This window comes from Bubalus bubalis, chromosome 17 (assembly GCF_019923935.1).
Source record: "Bubalus bubalis isolate 160015118507 breed Murrah chromosome 17, NDDB_SH_1, whole genome shotgun sequence".
NCBI classification, from domain to species: Eukaryota; Metazoa; Chordata; class Mammalia; order Artiodactyla; family Bovidae; genus Bubalus; species Bubalus bubalis.
Window position 1 is genome coordinate 2427255 of NC_059173.1, and position 25986 is coordinate 2453240.

At 48.2% G+C, this 25986-nt stretch overlaps 1 protein-coding gene across 10 annotated transcripts in view; it reads right to left on the reverse strand.

Annotated features, from left to right (window-relative positions):
- Positions 1 to 25986, reverse strand: part of DEPDC5 (DEP domain containing 5, GATOR1 subcomplex subunit) — a 72760-nt gene that overhangs the window by 15429 nt on the left and 31345 nt on the right. Inside the window, exons 25-34 of one of the 10 annotated variants that reach the window (XR_006545458.1) lie at positions 24171 to 24236; positions 20896 to 21079; positions 20569 to 20729; positions 17788 to 17905; positions 15526 to 15693; positions 12850 to 13069; positions 10578 to 10711; positions 6729 to 6774; positions 4844 to 4952; positions 2080 to 2145 (exon numbers count right to left, since the gene is read on the reverse strand). Coding sequence is in view for 8 of the 10 variants with exons in the window: in XM_044929887.1 (XP_044785822.1) it covers positions 10083 to 10269; positions 10578 to 10711; positions 12850 to 13069; positions 15526 to 15693; positions 17788 to 17905; positions 20569 to 20729; positions 20896 to 21079; positions 24171 to 24236 (1238 nt within the window). In the remaining 2 variants the exon portion in view is untranslated. Of the gene's footprint in view, positions 1 to 2079; positions 2146 to 4843; positions 4953 to 6728; positions 6775 to 8583; positions 10270 to 10577; positions 10712 to 12849; positions 13070 to 15525; positions 15694 to 17787; positions 17906 to 20568; positions 20730 to 20895; positions 21080 to 23723; positions 23816 to 24170; positions 24237 to 25986 lie in introns of those variants that run through there. The other 9 variants (XM_044929884.1, XM_044929883.1, XR_006545459.1 and 6 more) reach the window with 9 other exon arrangements.

The following is a 25986-nucleotide window of genomic DNA, read 5'->3' on the forward strand; positions in this document are numbered from 1 at the left end:
TGAAGCTCCCTTCTCCCGCTTCACCCCTAAGGAGAGGCCTCGTCCTGTGGCCTCCCCTCCGCTGACTCCCAGAGCCCACCAGATGTGCCCATGAACCACCCGGCTCCCACTGACCCCACCCCACACACACCCTACCTGCGAGCGCTCCAGCTTCACCCTCCTAAAGGACAATTCTAACCCCATCACTCCGTTACCCTGATATCTTTCCAGTCTCCCCACAAGCTATCGGACTGAGACCCGACTCGCAGAACTGGGGGCTTCCGCACACACCCCCCCACACCCACGGCTGCATTTCCAGCAGAGTCAACCCTGGTGTTCAATCCTGTCTGTGTGCCCTGCCAGGACGCCCTTGCCCACCAATGCGGGCTACGAACGCTGTGTTCCAAGTGCTGCTCCCTTAGTGAAACGCTCCCTGACTCACTCTGGTCCCCAAACAGAAATCTCCTTCTCTACTTTCAGTCTCAGACCCTCGCCTGGGGCTGGCACGTGTTGCTTCATGTCATGGTTTTCTGTCTCATTCCCTCTAAACAGCCTGACGGGCAGGACGATGACCTGCCCACCTAGAGAGGCTGCATGGGACAACGGACATCTGGAGAGAAGGGCAAGCCTTCAAGAGCGCTTCTGGCAAGATACAAGATGCCTGGCCTCTCTCACACGGGGTTCTCGAGTACTTCCAGAAGAATAGTATCAGATACTCTATTAGACAATAAAAAAAATATCACTCCTAAATAAAACAGAGCATCTCAACCACGGTACTGCTGCCATTAGGGGTCAGATAAGCTTTTGTTGTGGGAACTTCCCAGCTGGCTCAGCTGTAGAGAACCCACCTGTAATGCAGGAGACACAGGTTTAATTCCTGAGTCGGAAAGATCCCTTGAAGGAAGAAATGGCAACCCACTCCGGTATTCTTGCCTGAAGAATCCCATGAACAGAGGAGCCTGGCGGGCTACAGCCTTGGGGTCGCAAGAGTGCCTGAGCACCCATGAAGCCTTTGTTGTGGGGACCGCCGGGTGCGCTGTGGGCACTCAGCAGCATCCCTGGCTTCTGCTCACCAGACGCTAGCCACGACCCCCTTATCATCTCCCTCCGCTCCAGCTGTGACAAAAATGCCTCCAGGTATTACCAAAGGTCCCCTGGGAGACAAAGTCATCCCTGGTTCTGAAAGAACCAGTGTGCTCTTCTACATCAGGCTCAATAAATTGCCAAAAAAAAAAAAGGACCACATAGACTTTGCCAGCCGCATAAATACACAAAGAAACGCAGCAAGAGGCAGCTTGCAATTACCAACCACCATCTGCCCTCAACCAGCAAGACTTAGGAAGAGGTTTCACGCCCTGAAACTAAGTTAGAAGCTAATGGAGGGGACCAGACCCAGCTCTCTGGCACAGGTGCCCCTTCTGGGCCTCTCTGTGGGTTATCTCTTGTCTACCACTCCTGAGTCAGAACCCCACCACCAGCCCACACCAGGATGTGGTTAAAGAGTTATCTTCTAAATCAGAAGTTGGCAAATATCTTCTGTCAAGGACCAGATGGTAATTATTTTAGGCTTTTTGGGCTATAAGTCCTGTTGAAACTGCTCAACTCTGCATGAAAAAGCACAAAAGCAACCATCAATGATGTGAATGAAGGGGTGTGGCTGTGTTCTGATAAAACTTTATTGACAAAGCAGATGGTGGGCCAGACTAGTGTTTGTATGATTACATGGTTAATCAATATAAAATAACAAGTTAAAAAAGATAAAACTTCCCCTGTCCTTATGACACTTACCAGGAAAAAAAATAAGAGTTCAACCTTTAAGTCAGGTTGCTACATCATATGGACAAAAACACCTAAAGGGGAAGATACTACCATGTGACTGAGTCAGTGGCAACCACGTGGGCAAAGACGGGGACACTGATACCCCTTGGTTGCCACCAACAGAAGGTACTGCATCTCCAAGATCAAATTCAATTTCAACTGCCCCTCAAACTCGGCTTCAGCCCAATTCCAGGTGTTTTCAGAACCAAGCTGAAGGCCAGATCAAGGCTTCAGCTGACAGACAGGCATGCATGGGCTGCAGGGCCCTGGGGTTGGACTGACCTGCGGGTAAAAGGCGGATGATGCTGTGCGCGGGCTGCGGACAAACTCCATAAAGAAGGCCCCGTCCTGAGGTCAGAGCGGCAGGAAGCGGCGGCAGGTGCAAGGGGGTGGAGGATGGCACGTGGCCCAGCGGTGACCCATTGCAGGAGGAGGAAGGGACGAAAGAAAAAAACAAAAACAAGGAGGGAAGGAGAGAAAGAAGGGCACATGAGGGGAAAGAGAGAGAGAGAGAGAGAAAGAGAGACCCATCCACCCAGGAGGAAGATATCCAGATGCAAAGCGTTAGCAGAAACCCACACCTTTCTAGGCACAGCATCCCAGCCATGTAGGTGCAGCACCTGGGGGAAGGTGTGTCCAAGCACCTCAGGTCTCATCAGAGCCAAGCTCGGACGCCTGCTCTGAACGTCCTTCAGACCCATGCCGAGGGGACGGGAAGGCCGCAGGGCAGCTTGTGTGTGTGGGAGCACAGGGCAGGACTGGGGGCAGGGTCCTGGCCTGGTGGGGAGACCCCCAGGCTTCTGGGTGATATGTGGACACCTGAAGCTTGTGCTTCCACCTATTACTAAACACAGCAGCAGATGGGAGAAAAGGATTCAATGCAGGAAAAGTTCTTGCTAAATTTTCCAAGCGAACCAGGGACACAGAAGCAGCAGTACCTTCTCCTCTACTGGTTGTGTAACGACACCACGAAGCTGCTGAAACATTTATAGTGTCAGACACGTGTGTGCTCACCAGGAGGAGCTCCTGGAGTGGCCTCCCCGCCATCCCTGCAGGGTTCAGGTTGCCGTGGACTTGAAACATAAACGGCAGAGAGAACTTTTCCGATCACACCTCCCTCCCTCCTTCCTTCTTAAGGTCAAGACATATCCTCTTGTCTCTTCAAAATCTTTGCACTTTTTATGTCATCACTGAAATTTGGAAGTAGCACTTTATACACTGAAGGTCTCTGCTTGCCTACAACTTTTCTTTAATTCTAAAAGGAGAATCACTGAAGCATTTCACTGTCTGTTTTACCAGGACTGCTATCCTGGCCCACCAGCCACGACAAGCTCCAGTAATGAGCGGCGGAAACGTGGATGCCGGTACCCTCCACACGTCCTGACATGTAGGAGTCTCCCTGGAGACAGTGGGGGCCGTCTCCTGACCCCTCTGCCTCCCCTGGACCACTTGGAAATCTACACCTGGCAGACCCATGGCCACCTGTGTGGACTTCACTGTCTAGCCAGATGATAAGGGGAGTGCTGTGGACAACAGTCTCCCATTTGGTCACTGGCATGTGTTAACCCTAATCCTTGTGGTTCTGTAAGCTCTCACTTCTCAGTTCGGTCCCCACACAGCTTCTAGTCCTGGGGACAGCACAGGCACTTGTGTGTCCCGTGCTCTGTTTGCACCCCTCCTCTGCCAGAGTACACAGAAGTGGAGATGCTGACATGAGGCACCTGAAGACAGACGAAAAGACTTCCTTCACTGACGGTCGTTCCTGACACACAGACTCCACTGGGGACTGGACCCAGAGCCACTGTCTCAGAGCTGGGCTTGCAGAACAGCCTACAAAAAAATCTGGTCCCCTGGCTGTTCCAGTCTGTGAGTTGCGAGCTTTTCAAATTTTAAATGGTGGAGGAAGAGTCCACACGATAACCTGGGTCCTGCCTCTCAGCCCACAAAGACTAAAATATTTCTTAAGGTTTGCCGTCTCAGGTCTATGAATTCCCCAAGTTGCCTGCAGCCTTGGCTGCTACTTTTCTCAAGATTTCAATCCCTCCATCCTAGTCATCTAATTCTAGGAACTTATCCTGAAGAAATAATCAGATGTGATCAAATAGTTATGTGCAAGGCTGTTGCAGCATTATTTGAAATTGTGATACACTGCAGAATAATTATAAAAACCTTACGGAATACTTACCAAAAACTTTTTAAAAATCAGAAACCACATACATGTTGTTTTAAACCAATAAAGGTCTAGTCACATGATGAAATATTATATAGTGATTTTTTTTTTTAATCATGCTTTGGAGAAATAATGAGATGGGGAAATCTTCATGATGTGGTAGAAAAATAAATAAATAGGCAGATGGATATATAAGTTGGCCACAGTGTTGAAAAATAAAAAAACCTACTGAATCTGCTTAGTCTCTGAGTGAGAGAAACCAGATGAGGGAACGTGTGGCCACATGAGAACGATCTCAGGTTCTGAATTTCTGGGGAGAAGGAGCTGACAGAGTTGTACCTATTGGTCTTCGAAGGCAGGACAAGCCTGCCCTGTGGAGTTTTCAGCCCCTCTGCTGTACTCGCCAATCCTGTGCAGGGGCCAAAGTCCCAGGTTTTGGTTTCTGTCTCCCAGGACACTCCCGTCTGACTACTTCTCAGGAGTCTATGCTGACTGATGGGCGTTTCGTTCACCAAAGAGGGAGCTCTCCTGGAATCTGCTTCAGCTGTTTTCTATCCTCCCCCCGCCCACCCACCCCCATCCCTTCTTACCCTCACCAGGGAGGGCTGAGGATGGAGCTGAAGGGAAACCAGAGGCCAGCGTCACAGCTCAAGCCAGACCTTCAGGCTTGACTGACCCAATTAACCTGACTAATACACCTGCTTTCCTCAGGTAGTCAGCTTCCTTACAAGTCCCGCCGTCAACACAGTGATGCTACCAAGGGTTCACCAACTCCTCAGCACACTTGGTTCTGGCTCCGAGGGCTGTCTGCTACCTTCCACGGCGAGGCCCTGAGTGCACAGGCTGGCCCCCTGCCCATCCGAGGGGCTCCTTTACCTTTCGCGGGCTGTCCACGTAGGTGGGAGTCATGGCTACACCGCCACTCTCGGCCGGCAGGGCGGAGCTCTTGACCCCGTGTGCCGCTGCCTGCTGCTCTCCCAGGCACCTGAGAGGAGGAAACACACACAGGCGGTTCTGCTCAGAGCCCGAGCAAGGACCAGCGTCAGCCACGACGAGCCGAAGGCTGCTCTGTGGCCCTCATCTCTGAAACACGCTTTTCTCTTTGTTTCTCCTCAGACCCTGTGTGGTGCCCTTAATTTCATTCACTGTCCTGAATGATTGCCAGCTGCCACCGAAAATCAGAAAATAGCTCAATTTTAAAAGCATCTTGGTGGTCCAGTGGTTAAGATGCAGAGGATGTGGGTTCAATCCCCTCGTGGAGGAAATAAGATCCTGCATGTCACACAGTGCAGCCAAAAAATAAACGAGTAAATAAAAGTATCTTGGCACAGCTTAGGGTTTACGTATTCCTTTGAAAAGGCAAGTGACATGGTTTGAGTCACTCCATCCGTGAACACCATGCTTTCAACTCTCTGGGACAGAGCTTTTCCTCAGTTTTTATTAAACAGACCACCAGAAGCACACTCTGAAAATTAGGGCTGTGTTACCGTTCAGCACAACTAAATAGGGTGGACCGTGTCAACTCTTCACACATTTTGAAGATTTGTTAATCTTGCAAATGCACACACTTAATCCCTCCCCACCCCCTAAAAAAAAGCCACGCACATAACAGGCATTATCTCAGACACAAGACAACTATGGTTTTCTTATGACATCTCCTCCCATCTTGGTTCTGGAGTCCACAAATGCCTACTTTCACATTTATTTTTCTAATTTCTTTTCCATACTAAAATAAACCATGAATCATTGTAACTTAGGGCTTCCCAAGTGGCTCAGTGGTAAAGAATCCACCTGCCAATGTGGGAGATCTGGGTTTGATCCCTGGGTTGGGAAGATCCCCTGGAGAAGAGAATGGCTTCCCACTCCAGTATTCTTTCTTGGAGAATCCCATGGACAGAGGAGCCTAGTGGGCTACAGTCCATTCAGTTCAGTTCAGTTCAGTCGCTCCGTCACGTCCAACTCTGTGACCCCATGGACTGCAGCACGCCAGGCCTCCCTGTCCATCACCAACTCCCGGAGTTTACTCAAACTCACATCCATTGAGTCGGTGATGGGTCAGTCCACGGGGTCACAAAAAGAATCAGACGTGACTTAACGACTAAGCAATAACAAACTGTAACTCAAATGAGCCCCCAAATTAGACTTTTAAAGTATCACTGAATCTTTATTTGGTAAGTTCCAGGAGGCTCACATCCCAGTCTTAAATGCTCTGGTGTTACCGTGACACACCCTACTCATGGTGGGCACTGTGAGGCTCAGACCCTCGTGTGGCCGCACTGCATCAGGAGCTGCCGTGTTGTCCAGCGGCCCCCCAGCAGCCCTCCAGGGGGGGCCCATGCCCCTCCCCAGGCAGCCCCATCACCAAAGGGTGTAAACGCCTGGCCCTGGTCTAACCCGGCTCACTTCCAGGGGGAGACCGGAGGCGTCAGGGGCTTTTCCTGCAGCGGGGCCTCTCCCTCAGTCCTCTGCCCCCTCCCTCCCCTGGGAAACCAATTCGTGACGTTTCTCTCGTCTTCAATTCTGACACGTCTGTTACTGATGGTGAGGTGAACTCATATCGGAGATTAAAAACTGGTTTCCATAGTAACCTGCTACACTTTCTCTTTTTGGCTTTTATCATGGAAACTTTTCAAACCCATATGAAAATACAGGATAATGTAATCAAACCCATGATCTACCTGGACCCCAGGATCATTTATGATGGAGCCAATCTTGTCCCATCTATACCTACCCACCCCGATTATTTGGAAGCAAAACTCACATATGCTATTATTTCATCTGTAAACACTTCAGTGTGTATTGCATCTCTAGAAGAAAATAAAAGAATAACAATCCCATCAACACACTTAAATTTTTAAAAATTTCCTAGTATCATTATTTATCTAATTGTCTCCAAAAAAACTTTTTACAGTGTGTTTGCTGGATGCAGTTAAGGTCCCTACGCTGCAGTCAGTCATGTCTCTCGAGCATCCTTTGAGCCAGAAGCTCTTTTCATCTCTCCATATCCTGCAATTTATCTGTGGGAGAAAGGAGCTCACTGGTCTTGTAAATTTACCATCTGGATGTGCTCATCACATCCCTTTATTGTTTACCCCGCTCCTCTGCGCCCAGCACTTCCTGAGAACTAGAAATTGTATCTAGAGGTTTGAGCACATTTAGGCTTGATGGGCAGGAACTTCTCAAGCATGCTGTGTGCTTCTATCTGGAGGCCTTGGCGTCTGGCGATGTGAGCGGTCACTGGTGATCTCTGCTAGATCTGTAAGCACATAGGAGCCCACACGTGGTAATGTTCGAGCACTCCTTCTGGACCCATTAGCTTGAATACTGGAGAGACAGACACCTCCCCACACCAATCGCTTGGCTACTCTGAAGGGTGATTCATATATGAAGAGCGGACTAAAAGTTCAACTCTGCCTGAGCCCCGTACATCGTGCCGTCTCTGCATCACATCATGGCATGTTCCTCTGGGCCTCGTCCACACACACCCACTGGGATGTCCTCCTATGCTTCCTGGGAGCCATGGCCATTTCCCTGGCTGTGCCCCAGTGTTCCTTCGTCTGATGCACGTGACAACCCTCGTGTACTGAGCTGCAATCTATGTGCTGACCTATGGACCAGGGGTTGGGGATTCAGAGACACCTAGGACCTATCCTTGCCCTTGGAGGCTCCACAGCTCAGGGGAGGGGATGCCACCAAAAAAAACTGCTGTGCTGTGCACGCCCACACGAGACACGTATGGGACACGCTGCCTTCTTCCCAGAGGCCACGATGACTGCCACGTGGGATCGCTCCCTGCTCTGACTCCCTGATGTCAGTTTCTCTCCATCAAACGGAAGCCACGGAGCCCATACTGCCCACAGCCCTTCTCCCGTGGCCCCTGCCTCTCACGAGAGCCTGACGCCATGTGAGCGCCTCCAGGCAAAGACTCAGGGGAACCGGAGGAAACCGAGACACGTGATAAGACGGCAGGCCTACAGGTGAAACTTCTAAAGCTCTTCTTCATACTGCTGCCACACAGTTTTCCATAATAAAACTGGATCTGCTTGGTGTAGCAAAAAATAAAGAAAAGCACAAGGTAAAAAATGCCACGTGAGCAAACATTACATAAAGGCCTGGCTCGCTCTGCTCGGCCTCCAGCTCTGAGAAGAGGCACCACGTCGCCCGGGAGCAGCCATCTGGGGGAAAATACATCTCAGGGCGCCCTGTTCTACCTCCTGCTATGGGGTCAGCTGAGCGCCCCCCACACATTAGGGGACACTGTCACCCCAAGGCATCCCTCCTCTTTCCATCTGAGCAGAAAGAGGCTCCATGGAGCGCTTGGAACAATGACTCACTGACACATTAAAATAAGACTCCCCCACCCCCAGCTTCACACCCCTCCCAGCAACATATGTTCCTTGTTCTTTTTTTCCAGCAGGAAAGGTCTGTGATTAGCTAAGGGACAATCTGCAGGCAGAGTTGTGGGGTCTTTCCTGGGTCAGATTTTCTGGAGGCCCCAGCACCCTCAATCATGGGCCTAACCTATCCCAGCTTTGCCTGTCATCTGTCCGCCCCCGCCCCCCCACCGTCACCCTGGCCACTCTCTTCCCTCCCCACTGTATCCCTTTCTCTCTACCCCATCCTCGCCTCCAGCCTCTGTTGCCTATCGCCTGGACCAGTGAGGCCTCTGCCTCCTGAGACCATCCACCAGGCCTTCCAATATGCAGGACCCATCATCTCTGAAAACACCACTTCTGCCAAAGATGCTGCATTAATATTTCACGATATTAAGGAACTGCTGTGACTTCTTAGGTGAATTATGATATTACGGCTTTAAGAGTACTTGTCTTTCAGAGATGCACACTGAAATCTTATAGAGGAAGAGATGAGATGTCTGGAGTTTTGTAAGAAATAAAAAAGAAGAGAAGCAAGTGGGATATAAATGAAACAAGATTGGCCCTGAGTTAACAATCATTGAATCTGGGTGATGGGTAAACGGGGATTTATTATGTGAATCTACTTTTTTTTTTTAATGTTTGAAATTTTACATTAAAATAAAGAAACTTTCAAACGACCGCTCTTGCTATGGGAACATGTAGGAACAGCTTCGAGTCTGACTTCCCACGCTGTCTTTGCAATTGTATCTCCCGCTGGGCCACAAGCTCGCTCACATTACCTTCTGAAAGCTCAACATATGTGGGCTCCTGCAGGCACAGCTCGGAACCCCCCAGCCCACTGGATAGACACCGGGGGGCGCAGAGGGGACTTGATCTGGCTGGAAGGGTGGAGGGGGAGGGGTTAAGGCATATGGCAATGTCTTCTCCTTTTCCCCAAGTCCCACCTCCCCAGGAATAAATGCATCCCTTCCTACAAAGACATCTTAAATCCCACATCCCAAAGCAAGATGGGATCCCTCTGGGGTCCTGAGAGCTGCAGCGCCCGCTCTTCATGAAGGGACCACACTCACTAACGCCTAGAGAAGCTGGTCGGGTAGTGGACTGAGGGACCAAGTCAAGCCCAAGCACAGAGGCTGCGCTGGCTCCACGGTGAACCAGGGCACAAGCCCACCTAAAGGGCCAGCCCGTCCACCGCGGCCAGGCTCGAACGGGGCCCAGTGCTAACTGAGTCTCCACTAGCTCAAGCAAAGCAAATACTACATGTTATATGTCACATATCTTTCTATGACATTATCTATATTTTTCATATAACCACGTGTCATGTAGGTATATGTTTATCTATTTTTTCATATAGGAATTCACTAAGAAATTAAGATTTTTTTAAGGTCTTTTTTTTTTTTTTACTATTTACTTATTTATGTATTTTGGCTGTGCAGCACGTGTGATCTTAGTTCCCCAGTCAGGGACTGAATCCATGCCGCCTGCAGTGGAAGCACAGAGTTTTAACCACTGGACCACCAGGCCCCGGAAGTCAAGATTTTTATATGAACTCTTCAAACAAACAAAAAAATTGTTCAAATATTGCTCAAATATTCTAAAAATATTCTGTGTTTTTTGGGTAGAGAAACTACTCTTTAATGGTGGCTATGTGTCATTGTAAGTTTATACCGATGGACAGAGGAGCCTGGTGGGCTACAGTCCATGGGATCGCAAAGAGTCAGACACGAATTATGACCAGACTAAACCACCACCACACCCACAGAGTGTGCAACACCAAGAGTGAAGCTCAATGTAAATAAACAGTGCACTTTGGGTCCATCAGTTGCACCAAATGGGCTGCTCAGTGAGGGACGCGGATACTGTGTGGGGAAGGGTGCATATGGGAACCCTCTGTACCTTCCGCTCAACTGTGCCTTGAACCTAAAACTGGATTAAAAATAGAAAAGTCTATTAAAAACAAAGACAAACAAAAAATCAACCCACTAACAAAAAAAAAAAAACAAACATTGTGGGAAAAAAAAAAAAACAATTGTACATGTATTTCAAATCAAGCTCCAGACTACAAGTTCATAAATTCTGGCCTATTTCATGACATTCAACACTTACCATGTATTAACCTTTCTTTTCACCTGCCTGTCTTTTGTCAATTACTGGCTCCTTGGCAGACAGCACCAACATTTCACCGCACTTGGGCCTATGGGGCATGGAGGTGTCTCCCTCCACCGGGCACTTACTTCTGACTGGCCTCCATCTCCAGCAGGGCAGACAGAGCTGAGGTTCCCTTCTTCCCAACCGGGGGGCCGGCCGACTCGAGAGAGTGCGTGGGGATGGGCCCAGCCATCTGCAAGCCTTTCATGGTGGCCCCTTTCTAGAGCAGAGAGAAGGAAACAGGCCATCAGATGCTGCTTTGTCCGCTGTGCCTCAGGTTCTGGGAACCCATTAGTACAGTCTGGGAGGATGAGATCCAGGAGCTGGAAATGCCAGGAAACAACTTTTTACCAAACCAAAAGTCCCAAGTAGCTGTCAGACTCAAACTGTCTCTTTGAGGCGGTTTACTTACATTTTACTTTTATCACAGTTTGAGGAAGTAAACAATGTTACATCTACGTTATGGAAAAAGAAACTAAGTCTCAGAAAAGTGAAGTTCAGTTCAGTTCAGTCCAGTCGCTCAGTCATGTCCGACTTTTTGCGACCCTGTGAACCGCAGCACACCAGGCTTCCCTGTCCATTACCAACTCCCAGAGCGCACCCAAACCCAGTCCATCGAGTCATGATGGCATCCAACCATCTCATCCTCTGTCGTCCCCTTCTCCTCCTGCCCTCAATCTTTCCCAGCATCAGAGTCTTTTCCAATGAGTCAGCTCTTCACATCAGGTGGCCAAAGTATTGGAGTTTCAGCCTCAACATCAGGCCTTTCAATGAACACCCAGGACTAATCTCCTTTAGGATGGACTGGCTGGATGTCCTTGCAGTCCAAGGGACTCTCAAGAGTCTTCTCCAACACCACACTTCAAAAGCATCAATTCTTTGGCTCTCAGCTTTCTTTATAGTCCAACTCTCACATCCATACATGACCACTGGAAAAACCATAGTCTTGACTAGACGGACCTTTGTTGACAAAGTAATGTCTCTGCTTTTTAATATGCTGTCTAGGTTGGTCATAACTTTCCTTCCAAGGAGTAAGCCTCTTTTAATTTCATGGCTGCAATCACCATCTGCAGTGATTTTGGAGCCTAGAAAAATAAAGTCAGCCACTGTTTCCAGTTTCCCCATCTATTTGCCATGAAGTGATGGGACTGGATGCCATGATCTTAGTTTTCTGAATGTTGAGCTTTAAGCCAACTTTTTCATTCTCCACTTTCACTTTCATCAAGAGGCTCTTTAGTTCTTCTTTACTTTCTGCCATAAGGGTGGTGTCACCTGCATATCTGAGGTTATTGATATTTCTTCCAGCAATCTTGATTTCAGCTTGTGCTTCCTCCAGTCCAGCATTTCTCATGATGTACTCTGCATATAAGTTAAATAAGCAGAGTGACAATATACAGCCTTGACGTATTCCTTTTCCTATTTGGAACCAGTCTGTTGTTCCATGTCCAGTTGACTTGACTCCAAAACCAAGGTTCTTTCCACTACACAGCTCTCCTGGAAATGATGCTGTGTACAGAAGACAGCTGAACTTGAGGTTAAAAACAAAAAGTAAAAACACAACTGATGATGAAACACTGCTCAGCAATGGAAAGGAATGAACTGTGGAGTCAAGTGACAAGTTAGATGAATCCCAAGTTATGCTGAGGGAAAGAACGCAGCCTGGAAAGATTATGTGCTGTATGATCCCATTTATAGGATATTTGGAAAAGACAACTGTAGAGTGATGGAGAACAGACCAGTGTCCACCAGGGTTAGAGATGGAGGGATAGTGTGACTCTAAAGGGTGCTGGGAGAGCTTTCCTTGGAGTGATGGAACTATTCTGTGTCCTGACAGTGGCGGTGACGGTGGTGGCATGAAGCTATGTTTATAAAACTCACAGACCTGTGTGCACAGTCACACAGGCGTGCACACGGGCCGAATCATCCCAGATCAGCCCTCTGTTAGCTGGGTGTCCTGAGACACATCCTCCCATCACCGCTACAAGCCTCAGCACCCTCACTGGGGAGTGAGTCACTGAAAGGAGGCCCAAGGGTGCGGGAAAACTCTACAAGTGACTGAAGTGACATGGCTGCTGTCGAGCAATCCGGCACCAGGGCACACAGGCAGCTGTGCCTGACGCCGGGAACCCTGCGGGGAGCTCATGGAGGGCTTTGTCTTCGGGTGGGGAGCTTTCCCCCGCTTCCCCCACCACCAACCACTTCATCCTGCACTGAAGAAGAACCCACTCTGCTGGACTGAAGATGATCTCTGGGCGGCTGTGGGGTAAAGAACTGGCCGGGGAGGGGCTGCTGACGCGAGAAGAGGCGGTCCCTGCAGCCCACACCCGGCTCAGCCCGCGAGGGGCCCCGGGGCCTCACCCGCATCATGCGGTCCGAGCGGTGCCGCCGGCGGATGCGGTTCAGGCCCTCCACGAAGCGGATGAAGCCGTCCAGGAGCTGCCACTCCTCCTCGTCGGCCCTCGGCCGGTCCCCGTAGATGTCGCAGTGCGCCTCTCCCTCCGTGATGCGCTTGGTGGCGGTGACGCAGGCCGGCAGCAGCAGGAAGCGTGTCCTCCAGAACTTCAGGGACTCGATTAAGCTGCAGAGGGATACAGTGGGAAAATCGACGGAGGTGAGACGAAGCCAGTGGAGGTGAGACCAAGCCGGTGATAGAAGCACCTCCAGCGAGGTGCATCCATCTCAGCAACCCCACCCCCACCCCCACCTCCAGAGTGGGGTGTGGAGGGTCCATCTGCCTGGGAGCACGTGCCAATCTGAGGTTGCAGGCTCCAAGGGAAGACCTCCAAGGCTGCTCTTCCCTTCTACCCCAGAGACGCTGGAGTGCTTGTGTGCGCCCAGGCCCAGTGTCATGGCAGCCTTTTATCATTACAACCATAAATCACACATAAAAATGAAAAGTTAAAAACAAGACATCAGAAAAAGAAAAGCTTTTTATGGAGAGAATGCATATACAACAAGGTCCTACTGCACAGCACAGAGAACTATATTCTATAGCTTATGATCATAAAAAAGAACGAAATACTAGCCAGGTCAGGGAATCAACCTAGATGTCCGTCAGCAGACGAATGGATAAAAAAGCTGTGGTACATATACACAATGGAATGTTACTCAGCCATTAAAAAGAATGCATTTGAATCAGTTCTAATGAGGTGGATGAAACTGAAGCCTATTACACAGAGTGAAGTAAGTCAGAAAGAAAAACACCAATACCGTATACTAATGCATATATATGGAATTTAGAAAGATGGTAACGATGACCCTATATGCGAGACAGCAAAAGAGACACAGATGTATAGAACAGTCTTTTGGACTCTGTGGGAGAAGGCGAGGGTGGAATGATTTTAGAGAACAGCATTGAAACATGTATATTATCATATGTGAAACAGATTGCCAGTCCAGGTTCGATGTATGAGACAGGGTGCTCAGGGCTGGTGCACTGGGATGACCCTGAGGGATGGGATGGGGAGGGAGGTGGGAGGGGGGGTTCAGGATGGGGAACACATGTACACCCATGGCTGAGTCATGTGAATATATGGCAAAAAACACAATATTGTAAAGTAATTAGCCTCCAATTAAAAAAAAAAAGAACAAAATACTGCCATTACTGTGACATGGAGGGACCTAGATATTATCATAATGGATGGAGTAAGTCAGAGAAAGACAAATATCATATGACATCACTTAAATGTGGAATCTGAAAGAATGGTACAAATGAACAAAACAGAAATTGAATCACAGATGTAGAAAACAAACTTAACCAGTTACCAAGGAGGAAAGAGAGTGGGGAGAAACAAATTGGGAGACTGGGATTGACATATACACGCTACTATATACAAAATAGGGCTTCCCTGGTGGCTCAGTTGGTAAAGAATCTGCCTGTAATGCAGGAGGCCCGAGTTCGATCCCTGGGCCAGGAATATCCCCTGGAAACAGAAATGGCAACCCACTCCAGTATTCTTGACTGGGAAATCCCACAGACAGAGGAGACTGGCAGGCTACAGACCATGGGGTCGCAAAGAGTCAGACATGACTGAGTGACTAAACCACCATATATAAAATAGATAACTAGTAAGAACCTACTGTACAGCACAAGGAATTCCACTCAATACTTTGTAATGATCTATATGAGACAAGAATCTAAAAAAGAGTAGACAAATGTATGTGTATAACTGATTCACTTTGCTGGATGCCTGAAACTAACACAGCACTATAAATCAACTATACTCCAATTAAAAAAAAAAAAAGAAAAAAATGTACATTTACATGAAACTGTCACACTGCACACCTTACATATATACTATTTTTGTCAATTATACCGCAATAAAGCTGAAAAAAGACTTTTAAAAATCCTAGGATAAACCATGGCGGGGCTTCTCTGGTGGCTCAGATGGTAAAGAATCTGTCTGCAATACAGGCGACCCAGGTTTGATTCCTGGGTGGGGACGATCCCTTGGAGAAAGGAATGGCAACCTACTCCAGTATTCTAGGAGCCTGGTGGGCTACAGACCAAGGGTTGCAAAGAGTCGGACACAACTGAGTGACTATACTTTCACTTTCACAGGATAAACCATAATGGAAAAGAATATTAAAAAAAGAAAGTATATATATAACTGAACCACTTCGCTGTATAGCAGAAATTAATGTGACATTATAAATCTACTATACCTCAATGAAAAAAAAAAAGTAACAAGCACTCAGGAAGATGTGAAGAGCACGGACATTCCACCAAAGGGCACATCTTCACCAGGTTTTTTTGCTCTTTGTTGTTCCATATGGTAAAACACATGTAACACCATTTAGCATTATAATGATCTTGAAGAGCACATTCAGTGGCGCTCAGCACATTCACGCTGCTGTGTAATCGTCCCCGTCCATTTCATCACTGAGTTTTTAACCCAATCCACATGTGTTTTTCCCTCCACTTTTTTTTTCCTAAAAATGTCCTCATTTTACAATCAGGAGGAAGGACAGAGGCATTAGATTACAGACATGTGGCAGGCCACGATGGGAGGAAGCCAACTCGGGCTCTCTGACCTGAAGTCCTCGGAGCCGGCAGAGCAGATGTACTGATCTAAGTAATTCCACTTGTACTCCTCCAGTCGCTCATGCGAGAATTCCACCCAACAGGAGACGAACTCTGAATCGGAGTGGGAGGGGCAGAGGCTGTAGGTGTAATGGATCTGGGCGGACTCGTACGGGTACCTGAAAAACAAAGGTCCAAACAAGGATATCCGCCAACTGTTCTGTACCTTTTCTTTCTCAGTATACTTGGCATTCAAGCACAGTGACCAACTCATCTCAGGGGGCTGGTAATGGAGATTTCTCAGTTTTTAAACCAGAAAAACATCTACTTCTGCAGTATTGATTATGCCAAACCCTTCAACTGTGTAGATCACAACAAACTAGAAAATTCTTCAAGAGACGGGAATACTAGACCACCTGACCTGCCTCCTGAGAAATCTGTATGCAGGGCAAGAAGCAACAGTTAGAACTGGACATGGACCAACAGACTGGTTCCAAATTGGGAAAGAAGTATGTCAAGGCTGTACATTGTCACCCTGCTTATTTAACTTATATGCAGAGTACATCAAGAGAAACGCTGGGCTGGATGAAATACAGGCTGGAATCAAGATTGCCAGGAGAAATATCTATAACCTCAGATACGCAGATGACACCACCCTTATGGCGGAAAGTGAAGAAGGACTAAAGAGCCTCTTGATGAAAGAGAAAGAGGAGAGTGAAAAAGCTGGCTTAAAACTCAACATTCAGAAAATGAATGGCATCCGGTCCCATCACTTCACAGCAAATAGATGGGGAAACAATGGAAACAGTAAGAGACTTTATTTTCTTGGGCTCCAAAATCACTGCAGATGGTGACTGCAGCCATGAAATTAAAACAAGTTTGGTCCTTGGAAGACAAGCTATGACCAACCTAGCTTCTGCTGCTGCTAAGTCACTTCAGTCGTGTCCGACTCTGGTGAACCCATAGACGGCAGCCCACCAGGCTCCGCCATCCCTGGGATTCTCCAGGCAAGAACACTGGAGTGGGTTGCCATTTCCTTCTCCAATGCATGAAAGTGAAGTTGCTCAGTCGTGTCCGACTCTAGCGACCCCATGGACTGCAGCCTACCAGGCTCCTCCGTCCATGGGATTTTCCAGGCAAAAGTACTGGAGTGGGGTGCCATTGCCTTCTCCGACCAACCTAGACAGCATATTAAAAAGCAGAGACATTACGTTGCTGACAAAGGTCCGTCTAGTCAAAGCTATGGTTTTTCCAGTAGTCATGTATGAATTTGAGAGTTGGACTAGAAAGAAAGCTGAGCGCTGAAGAACTGATGCTTTTGAAGTGTGGTATCGGAGAAGACTCTTGAGAGTCCCTTGGACTGCAAAGAGATCCAACCAGTCCATCCTAAAGGAAATCAGTCCTGAATTCATTGGAAGGACTGATGATGCTGAAGCTGAAACTCCAATACTTTGGCCACCTGATGCGAAGAACTGACTCCTTGGAAAAGACCCTGATGCTGGGAAATATTGAAGGCAGGAAGAGAAAGGGACAACAGAGGATGAGACGGTTGGACGGCATCACCGACTCAATGGACATAATTTTGAGTAAGCTCCGGGAGTTGGTAATGGACAGGGAAGCTTCGTGTGCTACAGTCCACGGGGTTGCAAAGAGTTGGACATGACTGAGTGACTGAACTGAAACCTTCTTATTCTTCTATCATATTCTTTGTTTTTAATTGGAGTGTTAAGACTCATGCTAAACATTGTAAGCTGAATCAAATCCCTTTCAGAAATAGGTGAACTGCAACCATAAAACACAACCCTGGAAAGCAGACTTTCCTGGTGGTGCGTGGAAATCCGCTGCCAATGCAGGGGACACTGGTTGGATCCCTGGTCCAGGAAGATTCCACATGCAGCTGAGCAACTAAGCCCATGTGCCCCAACTACTGGAGCCCAAGCACCTAGAGCGTGTGCTCTGCAACAAAAGAAGTCACTGCAGTGAGAGGCCTACACAGAGCAACTAGCCCAGACACCAGCCCAGCCCCTGCTGGCCTCAACCAGCCCTTGCAAAGCAATGAAGACCCAGTGGGGCCAAAGATAAATACATAAAAATTAAAAAAAACAAACCCTGGGAAACAAAATAGTAACTCCAAAACAACAACTACTCACTCAGTCTCCCCGGTTTGAATATACATGTAATTCAGTATGTGGACAGTATGTGTTATAAACATCACTTGGTAGGTGGACATGATCTAGGACAGAAGCTGAAAATGTTAAACCCCCAGGACTCACTTGGGAAGGTAGCGGGTCACTGTGATCATCTTGTCTTTCAGTGTGACTTTGTGGAAGGTTCTGCCCATGCTCAGCCAGTACTGGTCTTCCTCTTCCGGGCGGTTTCGGGACACAAGGCCTAATAAGGAAAAGAAGAATTTCCTCCATCTGGTTGAGGGTCCTTCCTTTAAAAGGCAATTGCTTCTCTTCCACATAGATTCAGAAAAGGAGAGACAAAAGAGGCAACACTTTCAGTTTGACAATTTCGTGGAAAAGAAATAACTCTTGGTTGGAAAAAAAAAAGAAGTCCTGAAGGTGGAAGATTTTTCTGTTACTGAGCCAGACAGCAAGGGGTTGGAGTCAGGGGTACCGACAGCATCCGGATGATACACTCGAGGCTGAATGACCTGATGCCTCGTCCTCTGTGAAGGGAAGTTCTAAGCTGGATGTTAACTGACTAAAATGGAACTCCACCCTTCTCAGGCATGAGCTGCCCCCTGGCATCTGAGACCCTCGCCCCTGGGGCAGCCAACCCAGCCCGTGACGCCCACTCTGCTAAACCATGTTTCAGACTTAAAGGATCACTTATTGGGGACTGCCATGGCAGTTCAGCGGCTAAGACTCTGTCCTTCCACTGCAGAGGACATGGGTTCAATTCCTGGTCGGGGAACTAAGATCCCACATGCAGTGCCGCCAAAAAAACAAAGGAACCACTTATTTATTTGCTCAAATTTCCTTCTCCAAACATCTGCTCCTGTTGTTTCTTCTGCCTTCTCTTCCATCTCATCTCTGCCTTCTCACCATCAAATTCCTAAAGATTGTTTAAGGTCACCATCAAGTGCCACCTTCTTCAGAAAGCTATCAGACCCCATCAATGGTGAATTCTACCCTGGATATAGCTCCTTGTGGGTGTGGGTCTCACTCCCGACAAAGTAAAAGTTCCAGGAGGCCAGGGCCCAAATCTTGTTCATCTTTGTATTTTCAGTAGCACCTTATAAAGTGCCTGTTCAGGGAAAAGGCAACCTGGATGGGACCACTAACATGGAAAGGGAATTAATACCACTGTGTTTAGGATAAGAACAAAATCCTTCACATGGTCTGTGCAGCTTGGGTGTCCTGATGTCTCTGGCCATGTTGCTGGCTTACTTGTGGTACTCCCCACACTTGTCTTTTAGGTGCCCATAAAGTCTCATGAGGCCTTTGCACACACTAATCCTGCTGCCTAGCGTGCTCTGCCCTCCACTCCTCTCCTCTCACACTAAAAACTCCTGCGTGTGTTTCAGGTCGCAGCTCAAACATCACCTCCTCAAGAAGCTGCCCCTGACTCTCCAGACCAAATCCAATCCCATATTAAATACTCTCAGGCAAGCATTTTGATTTTTCCTTCATGGTCTTTATCATAACATGGCATTGTATTTCATAGTTTGACTAATGTTATTTTGTCCTATAGAGCAGGAGCTTCAGAAATACTAATGAATGAATGAGTGAACTAATGAAATAATGAGTGAATGAATGAGTGACATAATAAAATGAGTGAACTAATGAACAAATGAATTAGTGAAATAAGGAATGAACGAATAAAATGAGTGAGTGAAATAATGAATGAATGTGTGAAATAATGAATGCATGACATAATGAATGAATGAATGAACACCATCGTAAGTTCATAGATCCATGCTGTCCTATACCAGGCACGGTTGCTTCCATGGTGGAAGATAATAAGACGAAGCTGAAGTTATCCTAGCAATCAGAAGGTTATTAGTAGAGTCTATAATATGAGAAGGCAGCATCACATGATACATATCACAAGAGGCTTTTAGAAAAAACCCAGAGGAACCCAAAGCTTCATGCTGAACAATGGGCCCTGGACGCAAGGACCACTAAGCCTCCATTGACAGGTCCATGCTTCTTTGATCCTCTGACTGGAGGAGCTTTAATGGAACCAAAGCTGGCCTGAGGTTTGGTCCTGGCTGTCTAGGGAGCAGGGTGGGGTGCTCATTAGCTACAAGGAGGAAGCAGGGGACGAAGAGATGCTCAGTGATGGCTCCAGGAAGTGACCGCCGCTCTCTGGTTCCAGGCCCCCACATGTAATTCTCGCTGCTGGACTTGTTTCAGGGGAGACCTCCAGAGCCCAGCTCAAACTCAGCCAGCACCACTGAGTCTCTGTACTCACTAGCCTCCGCCACTTGTGGATGACCCATCTTGGCTTCCAGTCACTGAACTGCAATGAGCTGCAGTGACAAGAATAGGGAAGGAGGGGAGAACAAGCATAAACTTCAGGTTCAGGTAACATTAGAGGACCTACTGTGTCAGGCACTGTGCACGAAATAAACCCAGGCCTCTGGGACAGCAATATTCACCCTGTAGTTTGACAGTTCGGCCCCTGCTCAGCCGCCTGGGACCCAAGGAACTGCTCAAGCCAGGCTGGAACATTCCTGAACTTAGGCATACCCGCTTCCTTAAAAGGAGAGCTGGAGATTAAAGAGAGTTTTAAGATAAGTCTGAACTTGGAGGAGACGTTAATTCTTGTATAAAGTAAAAAATTTTAAGGGAAAAAAAATGGGTAAGCAATATAGCAGAGAATATCTGTATAAATATGCCATTATATAGATGCATTAATATGTTATTATCAGGATACATAAACATATGAATATATATACATAAACATATGAAATTACTAGATCAAAAAAAATGTGTGTTGAAAAACAATGACTTTAAGTGTATGTATTCCCTACTATCTTAAGAACTTGTTTCCACAAATTGAATAGAGGAGAAAACTCAGGGTCTGCAGTGGAACCTCACCCCGGCTGTAGAGTGGGCTGCTGCTGAGTGGCGGTGGGCCAGCAGGGCTGGGCTTCTGTGCGCGGGGCTGAACGATGATCTGGTAACCCTGCATGAGCCGCTGGCAGATGAACTCTTCAAATACCTGCTGGGCCGTCATCTGCACGCCCTCCTCATCCCTCCTGAAAAGACAGACGGTGTTCACAGGACATTCCAGGAGCACAGTGAGAGAGTTCCCAGTCCTCAGCTCCATCCCCGTGAGCCCTTCCGTGGTGGTACGTGAAACTGAAGGTTTGCAAACCAGTCTTGGGAGAAGCAAAAGCCAGGCACCTTCTCTCTGTCACCGACCTGTCGATGTCAGCCTCCGGGAGGAGATCGTAGCAGCCCTCCGTGTAGTCGTTCTGTAGGCCCTGGCGGTCGGGGAAGTAGTCCGTGGTGAGGGGGAGGCACGCGGGAGTCGTGAGTGACTTCCAGTCCACACCAACTGTGCAACAGAAGCCTGGCACTACAGGGGGAGCAGACAGCGTCAGAACTGCCTCGTGTGAACAGGGAGGAAGGTAGTGAGGTCACCAGGCAGGTGTGGGATGTGGGTGGGGAGTGGGGGGGAGAAGGGCAGTATGACAGGTGATCAAATTGCCAGGAAAGGGAGGGAGAGAGAAAGGGGGGGGGAGGGAGAAAGAGAGAGAAACAGAGGCTGTTAGACAACGCAGTGCTTATCCGATCCCACCATGCAAATGGGAGTCGCAGCTGACACTTTTCATTTTCTGCTGATCGTGAGCTGCAGCCATGAGTCCAGTGAGGTTACGGCAGGGGCAGGCCAGGCAGAGTTACACATCGAAGCAAATCAATGTCCTGAGAGCGGAAGAGAGGCTCAGGCCAGGAGCCTCCCCAAGGCGGCGGAGGGGCCGGGTGGGGAGAAGAGGGGGGTGCAGCTGATTCTGGAGGGAACAGCACAGGGGAGCAGAACTCAGGATTGAAAAGTAAGTCACAGATCCATCAGGGCAGGAAGAGGAGTCAAGGGAAGACGTCTGGGAAAGTTACGAGGCTGGAACTTTAGGAGCCGGAGTTTAACAATCTAGAGATGAGAGCTGTCATGGCAGAGTGGGCCTGACCCTCTGGGTCGGTCAGAGATCACCTGCACTTTGGTGAAGCGGGGCTTCCCCACCTCAGGGCATGAGACCTACTCTGGTCAGGATAATTCTGTCATGGGGGTGGTCCTGGGCACTGCAGGATGTGAGCAGCCTCCCGGTCCCTACTCACTAGATGCCAGTGGCATCGCCTGGTTGTAAAAACCAATGGTGTCTGCAGACACGGCCACATGTGCCCCGATGAGCAGAATATTCCTTGCTGAGAATAACTGAGTTAACGCAGGGGGGCAGTTAGCTTCTTCAGTCAAGTAAGTGAACACTGTTTTTCAAATCTCCATACAAGGGAACAACTAGAAGCAGATACACTCCACGCTTCAGGCTCCGTGTCCCCAGCGAGACCCTCACACGCCTCATCTCCCGTGGCTCCTCGGCCTTGCGCCCGCTGTCCCCAACACCCCTCCTCTGAGCAGGTATGGCGCCATCATCAACCCCTTTAAACACCTGGCCGAGCTGAATCCCCCCAGGGTCACAGGACCAGAAGCCTCTCTGCTCAGGGATCTTTCTTCCTTAAAGTGACCAATGTGCCCCCAGGAAAACAGTGTCCCTGAGCCTGGGGGCCAGGGGCCAGGAAGACTTTCGAGCTGAGTCCCAGGGCGGAAACATGCCCCGCGTGCAGCCACAAGGCTTTGGGGAAGATGACCTGACCTGCAACAAGCCTAACTCCATGGTCTCCACTCCAGGTCCCGGGTGACTTCTGGTTGGTTGGTCTGAATTTTATTTTATTGTGGTAAGAGCACTTAACTTGAGATCTACCACCTTAACAAATTTTAAGTGTACAATTCAGTATGCTTAAACTTGGGACAGTGCCATGCAGCAGGCCTCTAGAGACCTTACTCACCTCACAAGGACTGAAGTTTTACACCCGCCAACTGGCAACACCCCGCACCCTGCCCCCCTTCCCCTGGGACCCTGGCAACCACCACTGCGCTCTCTGAGTCTATGAGTCTGACTCCATACAGGCCTTGTTAACTCCTTAATACCCCAAGAACTCAAAACACAGCGAAAGGGAAGCAGGGGGGGGGAGATGAATGGATTGGGAGTCTGGCGTTAGCAGATACAAACTGACATTTAGAATGGATCAACAGCAAGGTCCTCATGTATAGCACGGGGAACTATATGACATACCCTGTAAGAAGCCATGATGAAAAAGAATATAAAGGAAAGAATGTATGCATGTGTGTAACTGAGTCACTTTGATGTACAGCGGAGTTGCACAACATTGTAAATCAACTACGCTTCAATGAACAACAACAACAAAAGACCCAGTCCACAACATCCTAGTTAGCACCCCAGTTTCCCATATGGCAAACGAGGGTGAGTTTGTGTGAGCTTCCCGGCTAGAATCAGCAGCAGAAGGTGGGCGCCAACTGGAGCCCCCAAGGGGCGGCCGGAAGTGCAAGGCCCTCTGTTGCTGTGCCTTCTCACCGTTCTGGCCCTTGCCAGTTCCCTGACCCTTGGCACTAGAAAAACCTTTTAGAAACGGGGTCCATGGGCACACATGGAGACTTCAAACCCCGTGGTGAGAAAAGCTCCCAGTTCTTAGCTGGATGCTGCTGCTGTTTCCCTGGGTAACGAGTCTGGGTGGCCTCTTTTCCACCTCCAGTACCTCCAGGCCCTGCCAAAGCCTCTGAGGTGGTTCCAGCTCAGAACCACACAGTGACAAACACAGATGACAAAATCCAGTGCTGGGCTTGCAGAGGAGAAACAGGCTCATCTATTCAAGGCTGGCAGCTTTCTAGAAAATAATCAATCTGCCAACTATTCTTTGGAATATATTCCAAGGATCTGAACCAAGAGAAAAAAATACACCCACGGCACCATGCATTCATTATATACTATTAAAAAAAAACCCAAAAAACTAGAAATCACCCAAACGGCCACCAATAGACATGATTATCCAAATCACAATATAGTAACATGTTTGATATTGACATGAAAAATGACCAGCATGCCAGACCTGGAGAACCAGTGCAATGATTGCTAAGTTACTTAAAAGTGGGGACAAAAAAGATTTGCTGATGTACATACATCCATCGGTCACAGTGAGGTAAAGCAATGTTGATCAAGCAGTAGAGTTTCTTTTTCTGGTCTTTTGCTATTGCTGATATTTAGATGTTCAGCTATTTCAACAGACAAGGATGATCAATGTAAATGCAACCCAGACACACACTTTCAACTGCAGGGATGTAAATAGCTTCAGGTCTTATTCCTCCTGACTTCTCCCCACAGCCATCGTTAGGCATCTCAGAGCCAAGGCCAGCGCAGGGAATACAGCCACCCTTCCCGTGTGGCCTCCCCGCCGCTCCCTTTCCATCAGAGAAGCTACAGACTTTCCCTCACCACGCTGCCTTCCCGCACCTGAGACGTGAACGTCCAGGCTGTTCTCCCCCAAACAGGGCTCCCTCTTGCTCCCCCTCAGTGCCCTGACCATCCACTCACACCCCCCGCCTCCCTCCATCAGTCGCCCCCTCTTACTTGGGTCTGGAGAGGTAGACACACTGTCCTCTGGAGAATCCTTATTCTGCGTCCGAGGATTCACATCTATGGAAAGATAAAAAGAATCTGTTTCAGTGAGGCTCATTTTGCAAAAAAGTTCTGACCAGTTATAGTTTTAAAAAAAAAAGAGAGAGAGAACCTTCCACACCAGTCATTAAATTAGGATTTCTCTGAAATTTCCCTCTTTTCTCCAGAGCAGATTTTATAGTTCCAAGACTCATCTTCTGAGGAATCAATGGATCTATGAGAGCTGCCTCCCCCAGGCCCAGAATCACACTCCATGTCCACCCTGGGAAAATCCTGAAGCAGTTACCACCTGAACCCATGGTTCCCCTGCTTCAGGTCGCCAGGAAACTCGCTCTAAGCGTGGTCCCGTAAGCCCCAGAGCAGCCTTCCTTTGTACAACTTGACCCCGAACAGCCGGGAAGGTCAAACTCTGGGTTCCTATAAAGCGGCTCCTTTTAGCAAAAGAATAGAAACATTGCCCTTATCATATTCCTTTTTTATGAAGTTCTTTTCTTTTAGTATTTATTTGGCTGCATAGGGTCTTAGTTGTGTCACGTGGGATATTTTTGTTGCAGCACATGGGCTCTCTAGTTGTGGGGCACGGGCTTAGTTGCTTTGCAGATTGAACCCACATCCACTGCATTGCAAGGCAGATTCTTAACCGCTGGACTGCCAGGGAGGTCCCTTGCTTTTATCATATTCTGAAGGCACTTTACAAGAGCCTGGCAGCCAAGTAACATTTTCAGCCCCCAAGCACAGGGATCAAAAGGATCTTAGCCCTAAACTTTTATTCAACATATCTTCTCATTCAAAATGAATGATGGAAAGATGGACTAGAAATAGGAAGGAAATAATTATGATACTTTAGGAATTCTCTCACTGCCAATCCAATTTCCAAGCCTTAGCTATAGGCCACCAGAAACATCACTAGCTGAATCCACTCGTGACTGGAGGCAAACTTTATTAACTAATTTTATAAAATTTCAATTCCGTTGTCTTCCTCAAGTCAAGTTTCAGAAAGGCAAGTTAACTTACAGAAAACGAAGACATGAAATAGTAACTTCATTGTTTCTTTCAGTTTTACTGTTTTTCGTATTCATTTGGTATACTATCTATCCTTTGAGGCTTTCCAAAATCTGCCACCCATCTAAACTCATGTTCCCCTACCCCTGTAAAGGCTCTCTGAATACTGCAGAAATCAGAAACAGCAGCCAATGCAGGAGACATAAGAGAGGCGAGTTTGATCCCTGGGTCAGGAAGACCCCCTGGAGGAGGGCATGGCAACCCACTCCAGCACTCTTGCCTGGAGGATCCCATGGATAGAGGAGCCTGGCGGGCTACAGTCCACGGGGTCGCAAGGAGTCGGACACGACTGAGCACAGAAACAGCAGGACAGCTGGCTGCTGGCTGGAGAGACCAGGATAACACCTCCACATCTCTGGGTGTTAAGTTGCTACGTGTATAAAATGTATTGAACGACTTACTCCCTACAGGAATGATCAGATAACAAGTGCTTCCAAAAAGCATAAAGCCTGTATCAATCAATAAAAGCTCCTACCCTACCTGCACTTAGAATCCCTCACCTTCTAACCCTCCTCCTGACCAAATACCACCCCTTCGCATCTGAGGTAAGCCACTTCTGTAAGCCAGTGGTCCTCAAACTTTTTGGCCCCAGGGACCAGTTTTGCGGAAGACCCTCTTTCCTCGGACTGGGGAGGAAGGGAGACGGTTCTGAGATGATTCAGCACATTGCATTCATTGTGCGCTTTATCTCCATTACATCAGCTCC